Raw genomic sequence first — 17125 nt, 5'->3', positions numbered from 1 at the left:
CCTCAGCCAAATCAATCAACGTTTGAAGTCGCAGGCACTCCCAGGAGCGCTGCTTTCGACAATGTCTGTAAGCCCCAACGAAGTCACAGAAGCTCGTCCTGGAGCTCTGTTTCCGACAAGTACCAACCACTTGCTCCAGCGTCCCGAAGAAAGCAACTGGTGCAATTCCGTCCGGCGCTAGCTCGAGCCCGCCTCGGAGCACAAAGACACCTACTACTAGACTCGTAACGGCCACCGACGCGGATGTTACACTCGGCTGCGCACTGTTTGCAAGTGACAGCGGAAGGTCGAGGTATGGACACGCGGGAGTGATTGGGCTAAATGCACCAATGAGATGTCGACACGAAGTGACGTGTGACAATGCGCGTCGCCACTCCTCCCCCAGAAAGAAAAGGAGCGAGCCCGGCGAAAATGGAGGTCCCGTCGGCGACGAGCGGATCGAAGCTGCGGACGAGGCAACACATGCGGCGCACCCGGAGAAGCTGAACGGCGAGAGGTACAGGTGCGGCGCACCGAAGAACGTAGGCGAGGAAGGCGGCGTGCGCAACGGCAACGCGGGATGGACTAGGCTGGACGGCGTGCACACTAGCGACGCGTGGCAGGACTGGACTGGATCTGGAACTCGAACGGAGACTGGAACTGGAACTGGACGGAAGCGCGCGCTGGAGGCGCAAGTGCTACCAAGTGTAAGGTTCTGGTTGTGCTTGTTGTGTTGCGAGTAAAATGGAAACTGAATTGATGTCTTTGTCTGTTTGCTGCTATCCATCTACCCGATGGCGCCCTCATGGCGCTCGGTCCTAAACATGAAGTGGTTGGCTGAGGCGTGCCGGAGCAGGAGCTTGCGCAACCGGTGAGTATGCAGACGACGACTTGGGCTCTCTGCGTGCGGACTCAACTGATGATGTGGTTGTGTTCTGCTCTTGCACGTGCAGATCATTACACATTGTGTAGAAGAAGAAGCGGCCGAAGAAGGTCTTGTTGGCCGCCATTCCGTCCGATGGGGCCGAGAGGTTGACAGTCTCAGGGAGGCAGATGTAGGTCAGGCAGGGCAACGGCGTGAAGACGATGATTGCGAGGATGCGCCACCATGGCGTCGACTTGGTGTACTCGCTCAGCGCCAGCACGCGGGCTGGAGAGTACTCACCTTTGAGTTCCACTTGGGTAGAGTTCCACACGCTGATGAACTGGTGGAAAAGGCGCATGAGAGACTTAGTTGTGAGCCGCAGGCGCTCTGCCAAGCCACGAGTGACGCACAGTGCTGCAAGTTGTGAACAGGATGCGCTTTATTAAGCCTCAAGTGACGCACAGTGATGCCTGCAAAGTGATCAGCCAGAAATATAAGCGGAGCTACCACATCTAAAAAAAATAGCCCTCCACAAGAACTTGCCTCCGAGGGGTAAGTAGTTACTGCGATGCAGCCCGCTCCTCACCCAGGCATCCCGAAAAATAATATTGCCCGAAAATATAACAGTAGTTTCGGATACAATACTTTATTTAGGGCATCGCCGTTTGTTTTATCCGAAATTTATGTAGCCGAGTTCTAAAATTCGGTATTTTACTTCTGCTCATCCTGCTCCAACCATTAGTTGTGGTCAAACATCGCGCTCTACCAGCGTAACTTTGCCGTTAGCCCTCACTTTCAAACAAGCACCACCCAGCACGCGCATCACGACTCGACGTTAGCACCATGACCGACAATCTCCTCGCTGGCCCCGCTCCGAGGTCTACCTTCTCGCCCAGGCAGATTGCTGCCTTCTACTTCAAGCCCTGCCTGGACGAGGAGGGAGAGACGACGGGCTACTATGCCTGCAAGACCTGCGCTAAGCGCCGCAAGCACGCGCCCAAGTCAGGCTCCAGCAACTTGGTGTCGCACGTGCGGGCGGCGCACCCCAACTACGAGAGCGACATGCGCGACGCTAGTGTCGCTGCGACGGGGACCCCACTGCCGTGGGTCACCCAGAAAGCCTCGAACCGCTACGCGTGGCTGCGCTGGGTCGTCACGGGCAATCTACCGCTGTCTTTTTGCGAGTCCAAGGAAACGCGACAGTACGTATTTTCATATCTATTTTGGTGATATACATGTGTGCTAATGCCGTATGTTATGTAGATACACGAAGCTAAATCCCATCTCTGTGGAGACGCTGACCGCCATCATGGAGGCCGTGACCAAGGCCGTGGAGATGATGATCGGCGACGCCATGCCCGAGCGTTTTGGTCTGGTCCTTGATGGGTGGACCCACGGCACGGAGCACTACATGGCAGTGTATGGCTGCTTTGAGACGGCGACAGGCCCCCAGTACCCGCTGCTGTCGCTAGCGCCCGTCATGGATGAACCTGACGACCAGCTGAGCGCTTACGGCCATCTAACGGCGATTAAAAGGTTCCTACCCTTTTTTGGTAAGTCTATCTCCGGATGGCTATTCCTGGTTGGTGACAACTGCGGAGTAAACAAGCGGCGGCGAACCTACTCGGTGTGCCGCTAATCGGCTGTGCCAGCCACCGCCTGAACTTGGCGACTTGGAGCCCCACGACAGCATCCTCGAAGAGGTCCAGCAGCTTATGCGTAAGTTGCGGACTTTAAAGCAAGCAGCCAAGTTGCGGTAGGTATGTTTTATTTGGTTTTTGTATTGGTACTAAATTGGTCTTTGTTTTTGGGTTTTGTTCGAAATTAGTGCCAAGACCCCATTGGCCGCTGTCCTCAGACAGGACACGCGCTGGTCGTCGACCTTTATAATGCTCAAGCGCTATTTTCGGCTCCGTCCGTTCATTTCGGCGGACGACGAGGAGCTCGCGGACTTCCTTCCGTCACGCTCAGCCCACCGCAAGCTGGACACTTTGCTGGCAAGCCTCCGGGACGTCGAGTCCGTGTCCAAGCACCTGCAGGGCGACGGCCTTACGCTGCTGGACGCTCGTGTCCTATTCGACAAGCTCCTCAAGAGCCACCCCTCGTTCGCGAAGTATCTCGGTAAGGATCATCGCTCACTCTGCGTCTGATGGTATTTCTAGTTAAATACTGCGTTTTATATGTTTTTATTTATGCATAGCCACCGCGCGGATATAGTCCACTCCGCCGTCTTCGAGCAGGCGGTCGTCAAGGTGCTGGGCGACCAGGCGGCCCTGCTGACGGACGACGAAGTCGCTGCGCTGGAGCCGTTCAAGCGCACGCAGGCTCATGTGGAAGGCGTGGACTGCACGCCGGCGGACAAGGAAGGGTTCGCTGTGCGTGCGCTCAAGCGACGCAAGGTAGCTGCTGCGCCGGCCACGTTACGAGCTGCTTAATGCGATTCCTCCTACCTCAAACATGGTTGAGAGGCTCTTCAGCATTGCGCGCGCTATGCTGCGCCATGAGCGCCACCGCCTCTCCCCCATGATGCTAGAGATGATCTTGTTCCTTAAGATCAACAGCTCTACTGGGATGTTGCGACCGTGGAGCAGTGCCTGTAATTAGGTACAGTCGTAACATGATTGCAGTAATTTACTGTGTCAACACTATGTCTTGCGTTATTTATTTAGTCTGCTACTCGGATGCAATGCAATATTTATTATGGTGTCCGGCAAACAATAGATATATATCGTATTTTTGGCATGCCTGTCCTCACCTTCAGTTTCATTGTGCTGCATATAGCTCCACGAACGTGTCGCCCTTGGTCCTGGGAGGAATGGATTCATTAACGTGGTCGTCCTTGGTCCTGGGCGAGAAGTAGAAACAAACGTCGTTGCTGGTTACTTTGACTCGTGATCTCAAGGAAGTTTTTCGGCGGCCAAAGATACCCCTGTGCATCATCAGATAGCGCCACCCAGAGGAGTCTCGATTTGCGGCTTCCAGGTGCCGAAAGCGTTCCGTACAGTCTGTACGGCGAACAGGTACGGCATTCCGCATGCAAACCCTGCTCGCATAGCGACCACCTCGAACTTGAAACGGAGCAGGAGCATTCATGCATTCGGCTTCCTGCCAGACCGACAGACTGACAGTTTGTTTCACGCGTTTGATTGAGTCATCCACGGCGCTGCCTGGGCACCAACTCGAGCTCTCTCAACCCTCATTCTCCAATTCGCTTCGTTCCTCGCAAGCCCTCCCAACCGCAACGACAAAGCTTCAATCATGGCCCTAAGCTCTACCTCCTCCTCCACGGCCATGACGCACCGCTTCCTGGGGAACTCTGGGCTGCTCGTCTCCAAGCTGTCGCTCGGGTCCTGGGTGGACTACAACGACAAGTACACGGTGGATGGCTGGTACGACATGATGAAGATCGCGTTCGAGCACGACGTCAACTTCTACGACACCGCCGAGATGTACGGCAACGGCCAGGCCGAAGAGCTGCTCGGAGGCGCCATCAAGAAGGGCATCAAAGAAGGGGTTTTGGACGCGTGAGGACCTCGTCATCTCCACGAAGCTCTTCACCGGGACCAAGGGTGTTATGCAGGGCGGCCCAAACGACGAAGGTGTGAGCCGCAAACACATCGTGGAAGGGTTGAAGGCGTCCCTGCGCCGCCTGGAGCTCGACTACGTGGACGTGGTGTTCTGCCACCGCTTCGACGCCTACACCCCGATCGAGGAGACCGTACGCGCCATGAACTTCGTGATCAACCAAGGGTGGGCGTTCTACTGGGGCACCAGCGAGTGGCTGGCGTCGGACATCCGCGAAGCCTGCGAGATCGCGGACTGACTCGGACTGATCCGCCCCATCGTGGAGCAGTCGCAGTACAACATCCTCGAGCGCAACAAGGTGGAGTTCGAGTGCCTCGATCTGTACAAGAAGTACAAGCTGGGCTCACGACGTGGTCGCCTCTGGCCTACGGCACTCTGATGGGCAAGTACAGCGCCGGGAAGCCGGAAGGATCGCGATACACGACGTCCATGTTCGCCACGGGCCCCTTCTCCGAGGGGTTCGCCGAACGCGTCGAGATGGCGGACAGACTCGTGCCCATTGCGAAGGAGCTGGGCACGTCGCTCGCTCAGATGTCGATCGCGTGGGCGGTCTCGAATGAGAACGTGTCGACTGTTCTGCTGGGAGCCAGTCGGCCGGCACAGCTCGAGGAAAACTTGAAGGCGCTGGAAGTCGTGAGCAAGATCACACCCGAGGTCAAGGCGAAGATTAATGCTGCCGTCAAGTTCGTGCCGACCGAGCCCAAGTTGGACCAGTTCGCACACAGTCGTGGCCGCCACTTGTAGGAAAGCACTGGCACCGGAGACCTCCTCGCTTTCTGCTACATAACTCCATTCGCAGCGTCGTCGATTTCATTTCATTATTATATATATATATTCTCAACAGCCGTAAAGTTCTAGCGAGTTGTGCCCACAGAAATATTTTACAGTTTGTTCTCTCTTTGAGAAATGGGTTTCCTTCTTAGATACAGGGCTTTCTTCTGTCCATGACAAAATCAGAACTTTAGCCTGGACTCGAAAACTGGACTAACATCTACGAGTGCACAGCCCACTAGGCGAGTGGATCGTCAGAAGTGAACACAAAATATGAACTTCTAAAACAATAGAATGAAGAAGAAGCTACTCAAACGTAAACTTAACATTCCTTCAAACTCAACAACTTGCTGACTCAGCAAGAGATTAAACCAAATGAGACCGAAGGACCCATGTTTTATGTATTTCACTACAACCCTGCGCTCTGTCCTTGATGGACTTATCGGTAACGCCCCGACCCAGCCGAACCCGACCCAGACGATGTCTCCGTCGACGTTTCGACCCCACTGAGCGCCATCTCCCAGACAGACTTCTCCTTGGCTTCACGGATGCATTCCAGACAGAATCGCAGCGTAACCTGCTTCACTGTCCCCGTGCCCGATACGTCCACCGTCATCTTCTTGGCCACGTTGCATCGTCCGCACACCACCCTACGGCAAATCTGGCATTCGACGCCTGGTCGTGTACCAGGTAGCGCAAACTTGGTGAAAGTTTTGCTACAGTTATCGCAGCTCTTGGGTCGAGACTCGCCCCTCGGTCGGCGACGACGCGCAGCTATTTGTTCTCCTTTGTCCATCATGAGCCACGTGAGTTTCTTGATGTACGCGTAGTCGACGATACTGGCGGCACTGATGAGCGAGTCCGCGTTGACCGCCACAGCCACCCGATCGGGAACTTTACCCCGGGGGTCGCTGAAGTTGCGGCAGTATTTCTCCACCTTGTTGTGTTCACGCTGGCGATTGATGAAGCAAAGGCTTAAATCGCCACGAAGAAGACCCAAATCCGTGAGCTCGGGGAAGATCCGTGGCAGGGAGATGGAATGCATCAGGTAGTAGCCGACCCTTTCGCCCTTTGAGTCCCGCGTGAGCCCCGTGGCCTCCAGAATCAGGTAGTCACGCTGCTGTACGAGGCCCGTGAGCACAGCAGGGATCTCCTTAACGAACCACTTGACCCCCAGAAACCGGAACGGGTCTTCGCGAGTGGGTCCTCTGACAGTCGCCAGTACGCGCGCGTCGTCGAGGCGGTCGTTGATATGCGAGCTCCGCCACATCCACGCTCGGTCGGTGGCGGCAAAGGCCCCATACATGGTGTCGTCCAGAGTCCCATCCACTGTGCCATGCAGAACCATCTCGTAGCCGGCAGGACGCCTCACGGGTGCATCTTGAACAGTGCTACTTGTACTAGCCCCCCAGGGGTCTGTAACCTGGGATTGGCCCAGCAGGACGGGGCGAGAGCTATTGGGCTGCGCTCGGAGTCGATGGTGCACATTCAAGCCGTCCTTTGCGCGCACGAGTCTCCAACAACTCGGATCTCGAAACGTGGCACCACCCTCGGCCAGGAAGGCTTCGTTGGCTGCGAGAGTCTCGCGCACGAGCTTCTCGGCTTCTTCGACCAACGCTTCTTGGTGCTGTTTGGACAGGTTCACGTCGGGGAAGACGCTTTCTGGCAGTGTGAATTTCATGGTCCTTCCACCTCGCGCTTGGGACGGTCAAAACGATTGTGCGCTTCTGTAGACCGCAAACTGCTCCAGTCCAACTCTATCGCAATGATGGCGCGACCAATGATCGCCGACCATTGATGGCGCGAGGTTTCCGATGAAATCAGTTTCGGTGAGCCCCCCCCCCCCCCCACTGTGCGAATGATATCGAGGCCCATTGCTTTTTCGAAGTAAGAACATGCCCGCCAAATCGAGCGACTGTGTTATCTCCGCCACCTCCAAGCGTGGTTAAGTTGTCTTGGCTCGGCTCCGCGGATGAGAGCAGCATCTTCGGCATGCGTTTCCCTTTTTTACATAAAGAACCGATCAACTCTACGCAAAGCCTACTAAAGAGTAGCATTAGGCGTCCCACTCCTTGGTACCAGCATTTAACGTGTGTAGAAGCAGAAGACCCGCGAGTTCGTCCGCAACTTGTCCGCTGTTGAGACGCAGCAGCTCGCGAAATTTCCAGTAGGCCGAGTGATCCGGAAGCTGGATGGCGAGTTCAAGCACTTTCCGCCAGTCCTCAACTCCAACCTGCGCGTTATTCTGCACCATCTCTTCGGCTACTGCACTCGCCTCGACCAGATTTTTGTGCGCTTCGTAGTGGTCGATGAGCTCACGGTAACACTCCACGCTTGTGTTGTCCATCTCGGCCGCATTTCTTCAACACCCTCCTTGCTTTCCTGATGGAGCCGTTGCGGATATTGGCCAGCGCCACCATTTTACAGGAAAGAGGACTCCACCTAACTTGATGGCGCCTCTTCTCATCGGCCAGTGCCAACAGAGCGACAAATTGATGAGTTTGAAGGAGGCTCTCCAGTGCTGCCATACACGCGGAGCTGGTCCATTTCGCCGAGTGGGTATCAAATATCTCCAGTCCGCGCGCTTCGTTCCCGGTGTTAGCGTGCGCCTTGATCACCGAACCAAGTGCCTCGTCATCCAGCTGAGATCGGAGACTTTCGGGCATAGATTCGTACATTTTGACCACATCTACCCAGCTCTTATCGCGGCAACGCACGTTTAGCACAAAGGCATAGTCTTCGAGCGTGAATTCCACGGAGTGGTCCAGTAACAATTGCGTCGCTTGATCCGCGGAGCCAGAGCACATGTGAGCGACGGCAACACGCCGACACAATTCCGAAGACCAATCGCCCCTCACATCGCCGGCAAGTGCAACCACAGCGGTATACTGCCTCGCTTCCAGCAACGCCAACATCGCGGCTTCGTATGGGAATTCGATGCCTCGCACCTCGTACGCCTTCTTGTGCTTGTAGCAGATGTCAAGGGTGCGCTGCTGCAGCTCGCCGCTTTCCGAACGAGCGTGCGCCATCAACACCGATGCAAACGCTTTTGCATTCTGTCGCAGTTGGAGGTGGTCCGGCATTCCGTTGTACACGTCGATTATCACGTTCCAGCCGTTGTTTGTGGCACAGCGAGCCAACACGAACTGAAAAGTGTCCATCTTCAGTAGCAGCCTCTCTCTTTCATCGTTGCGAGTAGATACAGTACGAGATCCCATTCCTTCTCCACAGCGCAGCTCTTTATGATTGCATTGCATTCCCCCGAGACGATCGGCTTCACGCGGTTCTGTCGCATTTTACGCAAAAGTTTGACCGCAAGACCATTCCTTCTTGCTTTCGTTGCGGCTGTGGCCAGAACTCTGGTGAAAAGTCTTCGGTTTAGCAAGAAGTCTTCTTCGAGCAGATCCTCCGCCACATCCAGCGCTTCTTGGAACCGATTTTCGTCCATCAGCGCGGTCATTGCTGTCAGCCTCGCGGGCACCTTTGGAGCTGTCCCCTGCACTCGAAAGTAGTGCAGCATCGCGACACAATCGTCGGTGCACCATGGTCAGCAGAAGCTTCGTGACCACCTCATTCGTCAGGCCCACGCCGCCATGCTCAAATATTTCTCGTGTCAACGTGGCATCTGAAGGCTCTGGTGACGCGGCGTCAAGAGGCACATCGGTATTGTTGCCATCTTCTAGATGGTGTTTGTCAGACAAAGCTGGGTCATTGGGTTCAAATGGTAAACCGCGAAGCCACATCTACTTGCGGAACTCCCAGTGCATCGCTTGGTCGGGAAGTTGAGCTTAAGCGCTTTGTGCCACTCCGAGCGCGGTAGTACCCAGTTCTTCTGCATCATTTCGTTGTAGAGCTGGCAGGCCATGGTGGGGTCGCACTCCTTCGTTGTGTAATACTCGATGAGTTCGCGGTAGCACGAGATGCTGTTCGTCTTGAGATGCGCGGAGTTTGCGCGCACGAACTCGAGCGCCTTCTTAATAGAGCCGCTAGGAATGTAGCCCAGCGCAACCATCCCGTACGTATACGCATCCCAGTTCGTCCCCTTTTGCTTGAGTTTGTTCGCGAGCGAGAACAGCTTCGCGTCTTCACTCTCGCTTCGAGCGTACGCCATGACCACCTCGGATTGAGCTCTGCGATTTAGCTGCGTACGATAGCTCTCTGGCATCGACTCGTACAGTTCTATGAGGCTCCCCCACCGTTTAGCCCCGCTGCACGCGATGAACACCGCGCTATAGTCATTGGCCGTCAGCTCAAACCCTTCCTCCTTCATCATGGCCAGAGCGTCCAGCGCGACCTCAGGCTGCCTCGCTCGATCGGCAAAGACAAGCAGCGACCGCAGTGCCTCCTCCGAGAGTTTCACGCCTTCACTGCGCGCGTCACGCAGCATCGTGTACACCCCGCCCTCGCCCTCGCCTTCGTAAGTGTCGTTGCCGCCCACAAAGTGCTTGAAAATACCGTTCACGAGCTCAGGGCGACGCAATTCCGTCGCAGCGTGCATCGCAAGGCCGAACACCCACGCCGGCAGCTCGCGTTGCTCCTCGAACAACGCCTCAAACACCGGGAGAGCCTGTGTAAACTTGCCCTTATCACACAACATGCTGAACGCAACGCTGCGTGACGGCGCATCGGGCGAGACGCCTCGTTGCCGGAAGTAGCTGAGCAACTCGAGACTGTCGCCGACCCACTCGTGCTTGGAGAAGGACCGGAGCAGCGTGGACGCCGTGCGATTCGTCATGGTGTATCCCTGTAGTGAATTCCAGGTCCAGCTTGGTGTCACTGCAGCATAACCCAAGCTACGATCACCCAAGTGCGTCAGCAGCACCGATTGGTGACAATGGATGATCTCTTCGAATGATTACTCTCGATGCTGAGGTGTCTTACGGCGTAAACAGGTCGAGCAGTTGCGTGGCTCGCTGGACTGAAGTGTCCAGTCGAGCTACATGAGGATTTAGTAGGCTCAAGTGCAAGTTTATTCTGTATGCCCACTTCTTCGAGCAGCAGCTGCCTTCTAGAAGCTTCTAGAAGCTGCTTTTCTCGTTAGGAGGCCGGTGAGGCCACGGGCTGGTTACCATCAGACCCAGTGCCTCACCTCCTTTACTTTCGATTCTTCTTAGCAATACACAAAGCCTAACTTCCGTGCGGGTTGGCCCCCGCATCGTTGTGTGTTGTGTTGCTTTGAACCCGGGAAATACTACAAGCCCCCACCACTGCGAATGTCCGCGAAGACCTCTCGAGCTTTTTTCGGGTCCTTCCACACGGTTTTCAGCCGCTCAATGAGATCGGAGGATCCCTCGGTCTGCCGTGGCAAAGGATCGAGCCCCCAACGGGAGTGTCGGCGATTGAGAAGGCTCTACTGGGGAAGGGGGTTGCAATAAGCATCGAACACTGGGAGAAGCGCGGCCGACGGGTTGACGCAGCACCAGGGTTGTAAAAGTTGGGTTTTTGCTTAATGGAACAATGGAATATTGGGGCAACCCACCCACCCTACGCCACCATATTTGGGTTTTACAGGTTTTATTTTTTCCTATAATGTAGAGTTACAGTGCAAATATTAGGACAAACAGTCCAATAGTTGGCCAAGGATAAATTATGTTATGATTTTGAGACCAAACGAGCCAATCAGAAGCCTATATTGTCGAATTTTATGAAAAATAGAAAACCCACCTACTTCACCCAATCCCCCAGATAGATTCAATCACCCGCCCAACTTTGTCGAAAAAGGTGGGTTTTTAACAACACTGCGCAGCACCGAAGACGCGGCCTTTGACCACCAAGGTCACTATTGGCAGGATTGGTACCTGAATTTTGGTAGGGATACTACCCTGAAATGGTTAGCACAAGGATACATCCACCAACTGTAGGCGTACACGGCTTCATTTCGCTGGTATACGTGCGTTTAAGTGTTGTTGTACATTTTCTCTTAGCTAGCTATGCTGCTGGCTATCTACCTTGACAACGTGGACAAGCAGGACAGGCAGTGCTTTAGTTCTCGAGCACGACGCGGTAGCGCACCGTGCCGTTGCGCACCATCTGGATGCCCTCGTTCACCTTGCTCATAGGCATCTTCTGGATCACGGGGCGCACGTTCTTTTTGGACGCGACCTCGAGCATGTCCTTGATGTCCTGGATGCTGCCGATGGCGCTGCCCTTGAAGTTGGCGCCCTTGCCCACGAGCGGGTACGGCTTGAACTTGATCTCGTCGTTGGGCAGCCCCACCATGATGACCGTGCCGTGCACGGCCAGGAAGCTCAGGAACAACGTGTAGGGCATGTTGTTGGCGTCGGCCGTGATGAGCAGGATGTCCACCGAGTTGGCCGCGTCCGCCGCCTGCTTCTCGTCCGTGTACACGACGAACTCGTCGGCACCGAGACGGCGGATCTCCTGCTCCTTGTTGGCCGAGCGCGAGAAGGCCACGACGGCCGCGGCGCCCATGGCCTTGGCGAACTGGATGCCCAGGTGGCCCAGGCCGCCGATGCCCACGATGCCCACGCGGTCGCCCTCCTTGATGCCCACCTCCTTGAACGGCGTGAAGACCGTCGTGCCGGCGCACATGAGCGGCGCGGCCACGTCCGACGGGATGTTGTCCGGGATCTTGATGGCGAACTCGTGCGTGACGCGGATGTAGTCGGCGTAGCCGCCGTAGGTGATGGCGCCGTCCGTCTTGCGGTACTTGGAGTTGTACGTGCCGACGCGGTGGCGGCAGTAGGCGTCCGTGCCGTTGGCGCACTCCTTGCACGGGTCCTCGGGGAACTTGTTGAGGCAGGCCCAGACCTGCGCGCCGACGCCCACGCGGTCGCCCACCTTAAGCTCCTTGACCTGCTCGCCTGCCAGCGTGACCTCGCCCACGATCTCGTGGCCCACCACGCACGGGTACATGGTTTGGCTCCAGCCGCTGTCCATCGTGTGCAGGTCGGAGCCGCAGATGCCGCAGTGCGAGATCTTGATCTCGACGTCCTCGGGGCCCAGCGGCCGCGACTGGTACTCCCAGGGCTTGGCGTCCTCGCCCTTGGCGAACGTGGCGTACGCGTGGATGGTCCTCGGGCCCGTCGACATGGCTTTCGGTTGTGGGGCTGGGTGTGAGTTTAGTGCTGCTACTGCTGCTGCTGCTGCTGCTTGGTCGACTTGTGTGGTGTCGATCAAAATGGGGAATGAGCTCTTGCATTGGACTGCGCGGGCTCGAGCCGAGCAGCTCCGGCGCGGTTAGCTGGCCAGGCGTGGTGGGCACGTGCGTGGCTGGGCTCAGCGTCGCATAGCGGCGGGCATTCCGCTCTTGGTTTTTGGTTGTCATGGTTGGTTGAAGTGGTCGTCGAGACCCCGTCGCTCGTCCGCTTCAGCTTGGGTAACCACACCGGTTTACAGCTGCGCAGCATACAAAGACCAAGTGTCGCCGCTTTGGGACACCTTTCGCCGGACGCATCGCAGGTAAACCTCCCGGTGGTTGACGCGCCCACGACGGACGAGAGACGCGGCGCGAACGGCGACGAGCTTGATTGGGTTTAGGTTACACTCGGCTCGGAGCAGACCGCGGCCAACGAAAAAGGTGGCAGCGTTCCACCCCATCCCGATGCTGTTGTGGGCGCTCGCCCGCTCGGCGACACTTTTGGCTGTGTGTGTCCCAGTGAGTGCTGGCGATCCAAGATCGGCGCTCGGCCGACCCAGCGGACTCGCTGTCATCAGGCCGCAAGGCGGCCAGCTCGTAATCGGAAGTGGAGACCGAGGCCGAAGCTCCCAGGCCATCGACATACAGTACATGTACTGTAGAGAATTGCCAACCTCTCGTCGTGCTGCCTAGCAATCAAAGAGGAAGCATGCCTGTGTATTATCCGCGCTACGTGGCACGCGGCGTGTTCTAGGTGCGAGTTCGGACTGGCACCATGACGCTTGGTGTTCTCTCAGAGAACTTCTCTACTTGGCGAAGTCGGACAGATAGCAACAGGCGAAGTTTTGATAGAGGAAACTACAATTTCAGTCGGATTGGATACATGCAGTTGGATTCGTCGTGTCGAGGCAGTTAGTTGCGCCCCTCCCTATCTAAGCTTACAGTTGGTGGTCGGAACCTCCACGCGACGCCTAGTTCTCGAGCACGACGCGGTAGCGCACCGTGCCCTTGCGCACCATGTCGATGCCCTCGTTCACCTTGGCCATCGGCAGCTTCTGGATCACGGGGCGCACGTTCTTCTTGGACGCCACCTCGAGCGTGTCCTTGATGTCCTGGATGCTGCCCACGTTGCTGCCCACGAACTTGGCGCCCTTGCCCACCACCTGGAACGCGTTGAACTTGATGTCGTCGTTCGGCAGACCCACCATGATGCACGTGCCGCGCACGGCCAGGAAGCTCAGGAACAGCGAGTACGGCATGTTGTTGGCGTCGGCCGTGATGAGCAGGATATCCACCGAGCCGGCGGCGTCCGCCGCCTGCTTCTCGTCCGTGTACACGACGAACTCGTCGGCGCCCAGGCCGCGCACCTCCGCCTCCTTGTTGTTGGAGCGCGAGAAGGCCGTCACCGAGGCGGCGCCCATGGCCTTGGCGAACTGGATGCCCAGGTGGCCCAGGCCGCCGATGCCCACGATGCCCACGCGGTCGCCCTCCTTGATGCCCACCTCCTTGAACGGCGTGAAGACCGTCGTGCCGGCGCACATGAGCGGCGCGGCCGCGTCCGACGGAATGTTGTCCGGGATCTTGATGGCGAACTCGTGGGGCACGCGCACGTAGTCGGCGTAGCCGCCGTACGTGATGGCGCCGTCGCTTTTGTACTTGTCACCGTACGTCCACACGCGGTGCGGGCAGTACGCGTCGTCGCCGCTGGCGCACACGGAGCACGGCGCCTTGGAGTCCTTGTTCAGGCAAGCCGACACGAGCGCGCCGACGCCCACGCGGTCGCCGACCTGCAGGCCCTTGACGTCAGGGCCCGCCTGGGTGACCTCGCCCACGATCTCGTGGCCCACCACGCACGGGTACATGGTCTGGCCCCAGCCGCTGTCGAGTGTGTGCAGGTCGGAGCCGCAGATGCCGCAGTGCGAGATCTTGATCTCGACGTCCTCGGGGCCCAGCGCACGCGACTGGTACTCCCAGGGCTTGATCTCCTCGCCCTTGCCGAAGGAGGCGTAGGCGTGCACGGTTCTCGGGGAGGCGGACATCTTGGTCGAGGTTGGGAGGGAGGGTATTGCTTGTTACTTGGGCTTGCTGGCTAGAGAGCAAATTGCAGAATGGCTGTGCTGTGGCTGGGATGGCGTTTAGCGGGGCGGGCGGTCTTCAGGGGATTGGCGCTGACGTACATGGATACACGTGTACAGTACCAAGGCGCTGATCAGGAGCGAGGTGGTTAGAGCACCTTTAATGCACAACAAGGCGCCTTGGGCGCCATTAGTATAGCAGCTGGTTTTCGGGTAGGAGGGAAATATACTGTAAAATCGGTAATTGTGTCCCACCCTATAATTGTGCCCCACCTGTCATATCTGATCAAATCTGATGGGGCATTAAGTTAGTATCCCTCCATTTAACTTGATCTAAGTATATAGAGATAATTTATAAACTTTTTTTGGAACATTTTGCCCATAGGGTACTAATGCAGTGCCCCAGTGGCACAATTATCGATTATACAGTATAGACTGTTGCCTCAGCTTTTCAAAGTCCAAAATGGGTGCTAACTTTGACACTACGTATCACGTAGGCCTGCACCTGGACAAACTATTAGTGCTATCTACTTCGTAGGGATATGTAAGAGCTATCCAACGCACTAGCTTGCATCGGCGGAGTGTAAGTAGCCACTTAGCAGAACCTCCGCCTCCTCAGGGACTCCTTCGTAGTGTCTTTCAAAGCCATCAGGCCGGGAGGTCATCCCTCCCCATGTAGTCCACACTTTAAAGGCGTCGTAAGGCTTTCCAATCTGTGCAAAATCAACACAGATCAGAATACATGTAATGAAGTATTTGTATTGACGGATGGGACGGGTGCCATAGGCTCATCTGGTCGTGTTGTGAGCGGTTGTGAGGACACGTTGCCACAGCAAGCAAACCTGCGCGGAGTGCCCGTAAAGCAGGTCTGCGCGATTTTGCGAAGGTAGGTCCTGCATTGACCCGTTGCCGCAACTCGGTGCTAGTTTTCTAGTTGCGGTGCTCCAGTACACTGCAGCACCGCAGATTCACCCCCTTTTTTGGCTTCAAGGTGCCGTAGGGCTTAAAGACGCTTTAGGCAGATGTTGTGCTGTTGCATTAACTGTAAAGGTGCTGTAACGAGACTCGATCGGGAATCAGCGAGAAATTTCCATAAATCAGTTATTTGTCTCTCGTCCAAGAAGACCGCCTTGGTCACAGGCCTCCTTAATTGCGGGAAATTGGTCCAGATTCCCGCACCTTACCTTGTTTTAAAATCGGGATTTTGCATTCCCGACCTTCTATGAAGAATACTTAGTACTATGTACTCGGGAAAAACATCGGAATCTGCGCAACCAACACCTAGAATCGATTCTTCCACGATGCTAAATCCCTATAAAGCCCAATTATAACGCTATTAACAAGGCCTAAGGCCAAGACTTCAGTCACAGCGTCCCTTACCACCATGTGCGTATGCGGTTTTGGGGCTCCAGACGACACAGCTTGTCGTGGTTTATTCTGATGCACGACCAGATTAGAAACGAAGTGGGCGCTAGACAAACGACGCTTCCTTCCAACATTAGTTTGCGATGGACTACTGCTGACATTGCAGTCAGATTTCTGTTATTTTACTGGATAAGGAGAGATAGCACCGGGAGTACACTCCGCTGAAAGGTATACTGGAGATTTTGCCATTTCTTTTTATTTTCCCGTCTCCGAAATGCCAGTGAGGAAGTTTAGCTACTGGTAGGTTGTAAATAGACCAGATTGATTACATCATTCGCATACGTTTATACAGTACATGTACTAAACTCACCATGATTATTTATTGAACCAATCATATGCGTACCCTAATACTACTTCACTATGGTTAATGCACCTTATCTTAAAAGGCACTTTAAAAAGTGCCTTGGATATCGCGATGAATAATATTAGGGGGAAAAATGGCGACAAAAATACTAACAGAGAAGGGACCGTATAATCATCAACGATCTGCCCCTAAAATCAACAAATCAAGGCAGAGGATATTAGTACAGCACAGCGAAAACCGATATCTTGATTTTTGTATTGGATCATGGGCTTTGCTTCGCTGCGCTCCTGCGATAAAAAGATTCTCTCACCTGGCGAGTACAGTGCTCGGCTTGCTGGAATGTTCGGCGCTGGGCCCGCCTCCGCAGATACCGCGCGGCCCTGCTTCGCGGGCACCCCGCACGGGTCTGCTATGGCTACGCGACCTCGCAACCGCTCGCTTTCTCTGGACCATGCTGTACTAATAGACACTTTCACGAATCAAAGTGGGATACACACCTTAAGCTTTTGCATTTAGCTGCGAAATGCCACTACGTTTGTAGTTGCCGCTTCTGTTCTCGCCAACACACGCATGCTCGAACTAAATGCACACATATCTTCCTACAGTCTGTCTCTATCTAAGCGAAGGCCGTCGTCAACGAAGCGCTTGTCTAGAAGCTCACAACGACTCCATCAGTGCAAGTTGAGATTTAAAACTTGTTTATAGTGAATAGTGAACATGTTAATTTTGAAAAGATCTGCGTGAAAACTGGGCTAAACGAATACACAACACTTTCTATCTGAAAAAGAACTCAAAAACAGCTGGAGTTTGTATGGGATTTCGAGGAGGGAACAGGAGGGAAATCAGAGGTACCACTTGAACTTTGAAATCAACAGGATTGGGGCGAAATAAACAGGAAATCGCACCAAAAATCAGCACGTTTTTTGCTAGGTTCGACTCCCCCAAAAATTGCGGTACAGTACCTGTACTGGCGAAAGGTCCAAACTACATACAACTTTCAGTACGAAACATACACTGGCTGG

The 17125-nt window shown here is 55.3% G+C and overlaps 8 protein-coding genes across 8 annotated transcripts; 3 read left to right on the top strand and 5 right to left on the bottom strand.

Moving 5' to 3' along the window:
• Positions 1-959: 959 nt before the first annotated feature.
• On the bottom strand, positions 960-1202 carry PHYSODRAFT_377562 (hypothetical protein; the record flags this gene model as incomplete). Its single annotated transcript, XM_009535241.1, has 1 exon — positions 960-1202. A coding segment is annotated over one exon (243 nt), but the record flags the coding sequence as incomplete, so codon positions are not given.
• Positions 1203-1687: 485 nt separating this feature from the next.
• PHYSODRAFT_390979 (hypothetical protein) lies at positions 1688-1873 on the top strand (the record flags this gene model as incomplete). Its single annotated transcript, XM_009535240.1, has 1 exon — positions 1688-1873. A coding segment is annotated over one exon (186 nt), but the record flags the coding sequence as incomplete, so codon positions are not given.
• A 2229-nt stretch (positions 1874-4102) lies between these two features.
• PHYSODRAFT_337559 (hypothetical protein) lies at positions 4103-5173 on the top strand (the record flags this gene model as incomplete). Its single annotated transcript, XM_009535239.1, has 4 exons — positions 4103-4357; positions 4395-4562; positions 4698-4759; positions 4822-5173. The coding sequence occupies 4 exons, from the start codon at positions 4103-4105 to the stop codon at positions 5171-5173; spliced, it is 837 nt and encodes a 278-aa protein (XP_009533534.1).
• Positions 5174-5639: 466 nt separating this feature from the next.
• On the bottom strand, positions 5640-6896 carry PHYSODRAFT_347563 (hypothetical protein; the record flags this gene model as incomplete). The annotated part of the gene is made up of 1 exon (XM_009535238.1): positions 5640-6896. The coding sequence occupies exon 1, from the start codon at positions 6879-6881 to the stop codon at positions 5640-5642; it is 1242 nt and encodes a 413-aa protein (XP_009533533.1). The 5' UTR covers positions 6882-6896.
• Positions 6897-8879: 1983 nt separating this feature from the next.
• Positions 8880-9935, bottom strand: PHYSODRAFT_519206 (hypothetical protein; the record flags this gene model as incomplete). Its single annotated transcript, XM_009535237.1, has 1 exon — positions 8880-9935. One exon carries the CDS (start codon positions 9933-9935, stop codon positions 8880-8882), a length of 1056 nt encoding a protein of 351 aa, XP_009533532.1.
• A 1153-nt stretch (positions 9936-11088) lies between these two features.
• Positions 11089-12329, bottom strand: PHYSODRAFT_287118 (hypothetical protein). The gene has a single exon (XM_009535236.1). It carries the CDS (start codon positions 12251-12253, stop codon positions 11183-11185), a length of 1071 nt encoding a protein of 356 aa, XP_009533531.1. The 5' UTR covers positions 12254-12329; the 3' UTR covers positions 11089-11182.
• Positions 12330-13149: 820 nt separating this feature from the next.
• Positions 13150-14338, bottom strand: PHYSODRAFT_347561 (hypothetical protein; the record flags this gene model as incomplete). The annotated part of the gene is made up of 1 exon (XM_009535235.1): positions 13150-14338. The coding sequence occupies one exon, from the start codon at positions 14336-14338 to the stop codon at positions 13271-13273; it is 1068 nt and encodes a 355-aa protein (XP_009533530.1). The 3' UTR covers positions 13150-13270.
• Positions 14339-16236: 1898 nt separating this feature from the next.
• PHYSODRAFT_521018 (hypothetical protein) lies at positions 16237-16566 on the top strand (the record flags this gene model as incomplete). The annotated part of the gene is made up of 1 exon (XM_009535234.1): positions 16237-16566. The coding sequence occupies one exon, from the start codon at positions 16237-16239 to the stop codon at positions 16564-16566; it is 330 nt and encodes a 109-aa protein (XP_009533529.1).
• Between the last annotated feature and the right edge of the window lie 559 nt (positions 16567-17125).

This window comes from Phytophthora sojae (assembly GCF_000149755.1).
Source record: "Phytophthora sojae unplaced genomic scaffold PHYSOscaffold_8, whole genome shotgun sequence".
NCBI classification, from domain to species: domain Eukaryota; phylum Oomycota; class Peronosporomycetes; order Peronosporales; family Peronosporaceae; genus Phytophthora; species Phytophthora sojae.
The sequence above is the reverse complement of the archived record's forward strand: the minus strand, read 5'-3'. Positions and strand labels throughout refer to the sequence as shown.

Coding starts and splice junctions, on each gene's coding strand:
- PHYSODRAFT_287118 (XM_009535236.1), bottom strand. CDS start 12,253: ATGTCGACGGGCCCGAGGACCATCCACGCGTACGCCACGTTCGCCAAG.